The sequence below is a fragment of the Brachypodium distachyon genome, chromosome 3 (assembly GCF_000005505.3).
Source record: "Brachypodium distachyon strain Bd21 chromosome 3, Brachypodium_distachyon_v3.0, whole genome shotgun sequence".
Taxonomy (NCBI): Eukaryota; Viridiplantae; Streptophyta; class Magnoliopsida; order Poales; family Poaceae; genus Brachypodium; species Brachypodium distachyon.
The window spans coordinates 49,967,195-49,977,122 of record NC_016133.3 but is presented as its reverse complement, the minus strand read 5'-3'; the positions used below and the strand labels follow the sequence as shown (position 1 = coordinate 49,977,122).

The 9,928-nt window shown below is 45.2% G+C and overlaps 1 protein-coding gene across 3 annotated transcripts; it reads right to left on the bottom strand.

The window, feature by feature from the left end:
• Nucleotides 1–4,108: 4,108 nt before the first annotated feature.
• LOC100838196 (receptor kinase-like protein Xa21) lies at nt 4,109–8,711 on the bottom strand. Of its 3 annotated transcripts, XM_024461607.1 has the most exons (4): nt 8,401–8,709; nt 7,419–7,457; nt 4,832–6,068; nt 4,109–4,731 (listed from the first exon to the last, which is right to left on the bottom strand). In XM_024461607.1, the coding sequence occupies exons 1-4, from the start codon at nt 8,551–8,553 to the stop codon at nt 4,367–4,369; spliced, it is 1,794 nt and encodes a 597-aa protein (XP_024317375.1). In that variant the 5' UTR covers nt 8,554–8,709; the 3' UTR covers nt 4,109–4,366. The 3 variants fall into 3 exon arrangements, with proteins under 3 accessions (XP_024317375.1, XP_010235703.2, XP_024317376.1); XM_010237401.3 differs by having other exon boundaries at nt 4,832–7,457; nt 8,401–8,711; XM_024461608.1 differs by lacking the exons at nt 7,419–7,457; nt 8,401–8,709 and adding an exon at nt 6,725–6,938.
• Between the last annotated feature and the right edge of the window lie 1,217 nt (nt 8,712–9,928).

The window sequence follows — 9,928 nt, the reverse complement described above, 5'->3', positions numbered from 1 at the left end:
GGCCGGTCTAATCGACGTCATTAAACAACAGAAGTGTGAATGCTCCGTTTGTAATACGCCGTATAATCTCTAGATTCAATCAACACCGTGGAACAAGAGTTGTGATCAATGTGTACATGGCACATGCACAAAAGTATATGTTACATGCAGATTTTGTACTCCGTCCCATCCATAACAAGTGTCTTTGATTTATGTCATACTATGATATATGTCTAATAATTACTCTCACCGTCTTTATTAAATCCTCTATTTTAGTCAAACTCTGTTTCAGACATACATGAAGCATAGCAATATGTGGGGTACCGAGGGAAGACCACATGCTCATCCACATCACCCGAATTAATTTGACCATTAGATCCTTGTACTTCACAATCAAGGTTTAATGAGAGGCTATATTTGTTGGGCTTGCACAGATCATCAAATTGGTTTAAGGCCCATATAACCGTTGATTTTGTTGGTCCTCTTTTTAGTTAATCAATACTCCCTCCGTTCTAACATATAACATGCCCACGTATTTCGAGGTCGAACTTTGACCATCAATCACACCAACAAAATGTGAATTATAAGTTATAAAACTTATACCACTAGATTCATATCTGAAAGAAGTTTCCAATGGTATATCTTTTATAATACATAATTCACATTTTCTTGGTCTAATTGATGGTCGAAGCAAAATCTCGAAATGTGTGCATGCGTTATATTATGGAACGGAGTGAGTAATAAAAACAGCAACCAATGGATTTTCTGGCGCATCGTCGTTTGCTCACCTCCTAACGGTAGGTCCATTGTGTTCGCCCTCGCATCAGAGATCGCAGTTGTACTCAATCTGTTATTGCAGTGACACATATAAGCTACAATTTGTTGTCTCAATCTGAAGTTTGGATCTTCTTCCCTTCAGTTGCGATCTAGATTGCAGATGTGATCCGTAGAGCCAGCATTGCACAGATGTATATTTGCACGAATTGTTTCTTGGCATAAACTCATCAGTTATGTTATTACTAAATTAGTAAGCCATTGCGGCCATATACTCTCAAACTGAGAAACCATGTGCATGCTGGAGTTAGAAATTCAGAATCACGTGCTGAGTTTTTGGCATAATTTTCCATATATGAGCTTTCCATTTTCTTTCTCTTTTTATCTCTAGAGTTAATATATGAGATGGCTGCACTAAAAACACAGGAGGTCTGTTTCGGTACTTGCGTGGTTATGACTACCCACGTACACGACTCAAGTATACCTGTTACGGCCTAGCTAGGGGCCCGCATGAAAGCCTACTACGACTCCGGAAGTTCATATGCCAAATTTTGCGACTCAAGACAACGAAGCTTAATTAGATTATATCTCTTCATTGTAAACGACTTGGACTCTACCTGAGACCTGTGCTCCTGCATATATAAAGTACCAGGAGGGTGAGTCAAGAAAATCTAACCTAGGTAGAAGCCGCCTAGACGCACTCGCCAGATTGTATCTGTGCATCTAGCCTCCGCGGCAACCCTTTGTAATCGACTCATCAATAACAGATCAGAGAAGCAGGACGTAGGGGTATTACCTTCCGAGGGCTCTGAACCTGGGTAAATCGTGCTCCCTGTGTCCTTGTTAGCCGACTAGTTCGCCAACAGATACACTCGAAATCTTTCCTAGATATAAGTCCACCAATATGGACCATGTCGAAGTCCCAACTTCGTCATTGGCGCCGTCTGTGGGAAAGACGTGTGTTGGAGACAAGACCTCGGCGGTTCCAGCTTCAGACGACAAGTCGTCGACTCAGGCGGAGTCGATGACCTTCGGCTCCTTCCACTTCACCGCCCACCCTCCAGCCAGCCGCGCGGTCTTCGACACGCTCGAAGCTGACGTGGATCTCGTGTTCGGGGATTTTCATCTCCGAGCCGATCGATCCCACATCCTTCGACTACCGAGTCTGACTGCTCCCACTTTAGAGGAGTCACCTCTTCCTTCATCTCCAGAAAAGGCCTTGCCGATGGATTCGGCAGGACCACTCGACGAAGAACAGGTCCCCTTCGAGACCCACTCCGACTCTGAAGTCGACCTATCCCTGTGTGCAGAAGGCCCCGTCCCAGGCAACGCCCGCGTGACACGCGGCCCCGAGGTAGATCTCGTTTTCATAAACTTGACATACACCTACCGTAACAGGTATAACTCACATCGCAGATCTCGTTTTCATAAACTACCCGAAGGAGACAGGGCCCACGCGACACGCAACCTCTCTTCAAGCTTCATGTCGGTCGATGACCGCAACGACATGACGCTTGGGATTACTGAAGCAGCCCTTTATGCGGCAAACACTTACCTGCAGTCAATCCAGCTGCCCGACAACGATCCGCGCTGGCGCTTCCACAAGCAGATTTTAAAAGGATTGGTCAAAGAAGGAGCCTCATGTGTCGACCGAGGCCTGACTAATCAGGCGACATCTCAAGACCGGACTCCACCCCGTGCGGGCAACGAGCCTCGGTACGACCGCCGACCGCCTACCTCGGGGCAAAACATGCGCGAGGCCCAGTCCTCGCAGAAGAAGTCGATCTCGTCTTCGAGTCGACGATCGCGATCCCGGTCGCCAAGTAGCCTACCGTGAGGGCTCTCCCGAGTCAGATCACGAAAACTGCGGAGCACCATGCTTCAGCCGTCGAATTCATTGAACTAGGATGCCGAGGAACTTCAAGCCACCAGCTGACCTGGCCAAATATGACGACACTCAGGAGCCCAGTACTTCGCCGGAGGATTACCTCACCGGGATTCGTGTCAGGGCGGAACACGAACTACCGCTATGCAGTGCCCCAATCGACGCATTCAAACGAGGTATTCATCTAGTCGAACTCGAGGAATAACTGGGTCGCGTCCGACCTGCAACAATCAACTACTTGATGGAAATTGCCAACCGGTGGGCTGATGGCGAGGACTCGGTCCGCAACGAGCGTCGTCAATCCCCGGACAATGGTGGAGACCGCGTCTTCGAACGAAGGAGGAAGCGCAAGGGACATGCGTTCGAGGAACCAACTTCACCCGACTTCATCACGGCCACCTCTCAGGCGGAGAGAGACCGCAGCAGCTAGCCTAGCGGATTAAAACCACAGTGGCAACGCAAGGGAGGCCAGCTTACACTCTCCCAACAGTTGGCGGCTCCTTGCCCATTTCACGTCTACAAGGACGAACAAGGCAACATTAAGCCTAGCCACTCTCTGGTGGAGTGTAGGCGCTTCAAGGAGTGACAGCTCGAGTTCACGCGAACTCAACAGCCAGCTGCGGATGTGGGTTACTCCCAATATACCAGCAACAGAGTCATCATGGCACCGCCGGCTCAACTACCTGCGACTCAGGCCATTTGCGCCCCGCCAGTTCCTCCACTTCAAGCTAACTTCTCTGAAGCCGTGAGCCGAACGCAACCACTCCCGGAGTCGGTACCCGGTGTCTTCGAGTCTTATCCAGCTCCAGCGGGTCACATATGCATGTCCAGAAGGGCAGACCAACAAATCGAGTTCAGAAGTTGATAACCCGACAGGTGCATATGGCCGTGGCCACGCCACCGCCGTACCACAGTATCTCGATTGGTCTGAAACAGAAATCACTTTCTCCCGAGAAGATCACCCTCCCCAAGTCCCGCGACCTGGACATGCAGCTCTGGTGCTCGATGCCCAGATTGGTGGATACATGATGAATAAAGTGTTTATCGACGGCGGCAGCGGCCTCAATCTTATCTACACGGATACCTTCCGAGGGATGAATCGCTCCATTACAAAGCTTTCTGCCACGGATACAGCCTTCCATGACATCATCCCAGGCAAATTAGCAGCTACACCGCTGGGCAAAGTAAGCCTCGAACGTGGTGTTCGGCTCACCCGACAACTTTCGACGTTAAAAACTTGACTTCGAAGTGGTTGACTGGCCCTCCCAGTACCACGTGGTTCTGAGTCGAGTTGCGTTGGCCCGCTTCATGGCGGTCCCGCATTATGCTTACCTCAAGCTAAAAATGACTATGTATACAAATATTTAGAAACAAATACAAATTCAATGGTACTCCCTTCGTTCCACGTGCAAAGCCGTGCCAACCTTTATGAAACAGAGGGAGTATCCCTTTTGTGTTAAAATAAACTCATTCTGGCCAAATTTTGGACATATATTTTTTGCACGGGTCTTATACATAGGCCGAGAGAGTTTTACAACAAATACAACATTTTTCTCAATATACATACTAATCAGCAGCAGGAAGTTCGGCTAGTTAATTGGATTTACAAAAGGGAGTATAGTAATATAGTTAATAAATGGCACATGACATGTACCAGTATGTATAATGTGTTGTATAGTGAGCATACTGTATGCTTCCACGTCACTAATGGAATATACTTCACGTCTTTCATTTCCCCCCAAGGTATGACGCATTGACTGCATGCATTTTGCTGGCCACTTCTTTCATACTTGGTCGTTCGATTGGTAGTCGATGCGCACATGAAAGTGCTATTTGTAGCAAAGACACCAAGCATTGGTGGACCACATTTTCCGGTACCATCTTTGCTTGAGCAAAGTCCTTATCATCTTTGAGACGAACATCGATTGCATGGTATATTTGATGCGGAAAGTTGCCCTCCACAAAGTTGACGATGTCGAGTCCGTCCTTGAACATAGGGTTTGTTGGTCTTTTACCGGTCGTCATCTCCAGTAGTACTATCCCAAAACTATAAACATCCCCAGAAGTTGATACATGACCGCCTTGAGCATACTCTGAAGACAAGATATGTATAGTCAGAGAATAGTCATGTAATAACGATTTAGCTGTGCTAAATACTTATAGATACAAATGAGAACTACATAAGAAAAATACCTGGAGCGATATATCCTATTGTCCCCTTCACGCCAATTGAACTAGTTGAACCAGTGGAAGACAAACGAGATTGAACATATAACCTTGCAATGCCAAAGTCCCCCAAGAGAGCATTCATGTCATCATCTAGAAGGATGTTGCAGGGCTTCAGATCACAGTGAACAGTAGGCCTTCCGCAGTCATGGTGTAAATAGTCCAATGCATCAGCTATGTTAACAGCTATGCCTATTATTTGTGTTAGGCCAAGACGTTGGGGATCTTTTCCATCCCCTTTGTGATGCAGCCATCTGTCCAAACTCCCATTAGGCATGAACTCGTAAAGCAGAGCTTTGAAAACATTGCCGTCATTATCTACTGTTGAGCAAGCAGTTATGATGGAAAGAAGATTTCGATGTTGAATGCTTCTAAGTGCTTCACATTCAGTAATGAAGCTTCTCTCAGCACCTCGCATCTCAAGGTCAAAAACCTTTACAGCCACTTCAACTTTTTGTTCCTTCAATGTTCCTCTGTACACTGAGCCGTAGCTTCCTTTCCCAACAAGGTTAGCTTCCGAGAAATTCTTTGTGGCTTGAGCAAGATCATTGTAAGAAACTTTCAGAAAATCCTCCCCTGAAGAAGTCGATCCTGAATATTTTCTTTTAGTTGCCCTCTTCTCAACGAGTAAAAAGTACACCAACATGAAGAGTGACATAAAACCAAATATTGGTATCAGCACTCTAACCAAGTAATATAATACTCTGGTTTTCTTTGGTGCAGTTGGGCACAAGGGCATATGAAGATCCGTTGCTCCACAAAGGCCCCAATTGCCATCAAGTAAAACGGCTGTAGCATTACTGAAAACTCCATGTGTTGGCACATTCCCTTGGAGATGATTGTATGAAAGATCCAGCTCGGTGAGAAGTTGCAGATCACCTAAAGCTGTTGGGATGGTGCCGGAGATGTTGTTGTGTGAAAGATTGAGAACGCTCAAGGCCTTTAGGTTTCCAAAGGATACTGGAATGGTTCCTGTGAGAAAGTTTTGGTCCATTTCGAGTTTGATTAGACCTTGACATTGGTCCAACGTGTTAGGAATTTCCCCGGTAAGCTTGTTAGAGGAAACTTGTAGTTGGATGAGTTGTTTAAGGTTGCCAACCTCTGGAGGTATATTGCCTTCGAAATTGTTATCACTAAGGTCTAACTCTAATAGTGCTTGAAGGTTTCCAAAGCTCCGTGGTATAGGACCTTGAAAGCGATTTTCCTGCAGATAGAGCTTTGTTAACTTTGTCAAATCGCCAATAGAAGGTGGAATGGAACCAGTGAAGTTATTGTATGTCAAATGTAAAGCTTGCAGTGATTTCATGTTTCCAATCCACTCGTTAATGGTACCAGTAAGGCTGTTTTGTTCTAATGTCATGTAAAATAACCCGGAAAGGTTCCCTATGCTCGGTGGAACCATACCAGATAGTTTGTTACTACCTAATGCTAAAGCTTCTAGACTGGTTGGTAGGTTACCAATTGAATTTGGTATGACTCCTTGTAGCTGATTTGCAGTCAGCAAGAGTAGTTCTAGAAGACTACAGTTCCCCAAGGCTTGCAAGAATGCCCAGCTTTCACTATCCTTTGCTTCGAGCATGTTTCCTTGAAGATCTAATCTAACCAAACTTGAAAGCTTTCCAAAAGAGCTAGGAATTTCCCCGGTGAAACTGTTTTTCTGAAAATTTATTGTATCTAGGTTTGTAATGTTGCCTAAGGAAGCTGGGATCTGACCTCCGAGCATGTTATTGCTTAGGTAGAGCTTCTGGAGATTAGGGAGGTGATCACCTATGTTAGTTGGTAGAGTATCATCTAGAGGATTTACACTTAATTCTAGTTGTTGAAGAGAAGATGAATTAAAAAGGCTTACTGGGATACTACCTGATAGGCTGTTCTCCCTAAGGAACAGAATCGAAATGTTTGACAATTGGCCAAGTTCATCTGGAATGCTTCCTTCAAGTTTATTTTGTCCAAGGTAGATTTCTCGTAAATAGGTTATATTTCCGAGGGTGGACGGGATGATCCCAGTGAGATTGTTTTGGGATATGTCCAAGTAAACTAGATTTGAAAGGACACCGATTTGCGGAGGGATTGAAGCCTCCAGCAAGTTTCCGTAGAGGCTTAGTTCCTTCAGGCTGGAACAATTTGTGAGCGTCTCTGGAATAATACCACCCAACGGATTATAGTTCAGATTGATGATTTGAATCTTTTGGAGATTGTTGAGATGAGGAATCTGTCCGGAGAAGTTATTCCGCGACAAGTCAAGTGTACGAAGGAAAGTCAGGTTTCCAACTGAGGCAGCAATTGGACCCGACAAGCCTTGGGCGGAGAGCTCAAGAGCGGTAACTCGCCCAGGATGCCTCAGGCTGCATTTGACGCCCTTCCACTGGCAATATGGGGTGCTGGCATTCCAATAGGTCGAGAGTACTCCCTGTGGATCGATGGTGATGGCATTCTTGAAATCGAGCAACGCGGCCACGTCCGTGCTGTTCCCAGGGACCGTGGAGCAATGAATGCTGCCAACTCCATAAGAGAAGACAAACCATGCTAATAGGATAAGCATGTAGAGTTTTACCGGTTGAAAACTGGAAGGCACGAGGGATTGGCCGGCGACCTGCAAAATATAACATCATGGCATATTATGTTCACTGGCGAAACTACTTTGCTAAAGAAAAAAGATGATGAAAAAACTATCATGGCCTCGGCATCCACAGGGAGTCGGGGCATTTCCAACGGGTAGACCCATTTAGCGTGGATCGGTCCGTTTGGGTCCAAACGGATAAAAACACGTTCGAATGCAGCGACCCATTTCGGCCACCATCCGTTTTTTTATCCGTCACGACCCATTTTTTATCCAAATTTGGTGCAGGTTTGGGTCTGGACAGACAACATCTTTTCACCGTGCCTGTCCTCCTCTAGCCTGCGTGTTTATGATTAATAAAACGGACCAAATGGGTGACCGAGTTGGGGGCAAGGCAGACCCAAACGGACGGAGGCCGGTCGTCACCCAAACGGATGCTTTTGGCCAAAGGATTTGGGTCACCCCACTGGAGTTACCCTCACACTTTGCTGCGGTGTGAAAGAAAGTGCGTAACCGGCCCATTCAAAAAAAAAAGGAAAGAGAAGTGCGTAACAGCTAGCAAAAGCACAAAGGTTTAGCTTTATCAGACGGTCACATTTCACTCCAAGCAAGCAATTTTTGGATGGTTTTGCTCTAGAGAAGTAGATTGATTTTTAGTTAGAGATAAATTGATGTGTTGACCGTTAGATCTTAATCCAACGACAATGCATGAGAGGTGAGAAAAAGAGGATGATATACAAATCTTAATAAAGGGCTCTAGTGTGATTCAATCCTTATTTCTTAAAAATCAATCCACTAAAGAATAGGCACACTCATTTTTTAATATAAAAACAACAGCAAGTAAAATCAGGAAGCAGTACAATATACTACGGAGTACTCCTACATCAGAAGAAGAGTGAACAACTCAAGTAAAATCAGGAAGCAGTACAGTATACTACGGAGTACTCCTACATCAGAAGAAGAGCGAACAACTCACCTCTGCTTGGTCGTACACCCACACAACACGGCAGCCGTTTCTCCTTGGTTTTCCTGGGTGGTGGTGTGAGCCGTGAAGCTTGAGTTGATGCTCAGCTGGCTCATGGCCCAGGGGTTTAAAAACACTTTCACAGCACCACACATCCACACACATGCATCTCACCTGCAATTCTCTCGCCTTATCTTAGCTTGACCGCGGCTGCAGCGAAGACCTTGAGTCAGTCAAACATTCCAGTGACTGGTACTTTTCACCTTTCGTCACCAACCGTTGTTGTCGCTGTTTGAGCTGGACAAGGTTGTTGCGGCGTGTCCATGCTCTGTCTCTAACCTCGAATCCCACAGGTCTACTGCAGGTCTGGCTATATACTTTTCAACCGGAGCCGCTGAGCCAGACAGAGATCTTTTGCGTTGCGTTGATGTGCGACCTGTCTCGAGAGGTTTCGATGCTGACAAACACAGCATGTGGAGCAGGCTACTGGTGTAAGATTCTCGTTCCACAAGTGATTTTGGTCCTTTGCGATGGCCGTGCTTTCAGAATGTATTGCGTGGATATGGTTCGTTCGTTGGATTTCTTGGATGGACCAGCGGGTAAAGTAAACGTGTATGTATTCGAGATGGATGACCGTCTGCCATGTACAAATGCCGTGAACTCCACGAAGGTTACCTGATGGAGAATTGTCGTCTCCCTGGAAGAAATGAACAAAATGCCGTGACTGCTTCCATGAACTTTCGCGCGAAACACGTAAGCTTTTTTAAATTTTGTTATTATACGACAAGTGTAGTACATCAGATAATAGTGTGCCAATGCGTGAGGACGTATATGTATCGAGCATTCGATCATAAGCACAGTGTTTTTAGTTTTGTATCTTTCTTACTAGAGTGAATAACTGAATACCAACATTTTTTTAAGCTTCTAAGTTGCATTTTGTGATACTTACCCATTTAGTGATTGTCCCGCTGTCAGGCTGACGTGACAGGTTCAGTTCGGAGGCCAATTACTTTGGACAAAATGGAAATCACTTTTCTTGTTACTTAGGTAGTGTTTGGTTCTAGAGCGAGGTGGAATGGAATGGAACGGTTATATTTTTATAGGGATGGAATGTAATGAAACGGTTCTACTTTTCTATATCCTAAAAACCAAATACTTAAATCACCGGTTCCACTTGGAACCAACTCATTCCTGCATTTTTTAGAATGAGATGGTTAGGCATATTGAGGGAATATTTCTTTTTGAGGAACCATATGGTTCCATTCCATTTCTTCATATTCTAAGAACCAAACACAAGAATCATTTCAGGTTTTGAAACCATTCCATTACATTCCACTTCATGATATCAACCAAACACTACCTAGAGTTACCAACTAGCACGTGTCCTAAGAAATTACGCGTCTTCGGTGTTGAAATGAGAGCTATATTAACCAAATATAATCTAAAAAAGAAAAGATCAAAAAAAAGAAAGAAAGAACTGGCAGGGTGATTCCCATGGTGGTTTCTGTCATCATGATAATACAATAAACAAGTGTCTGTT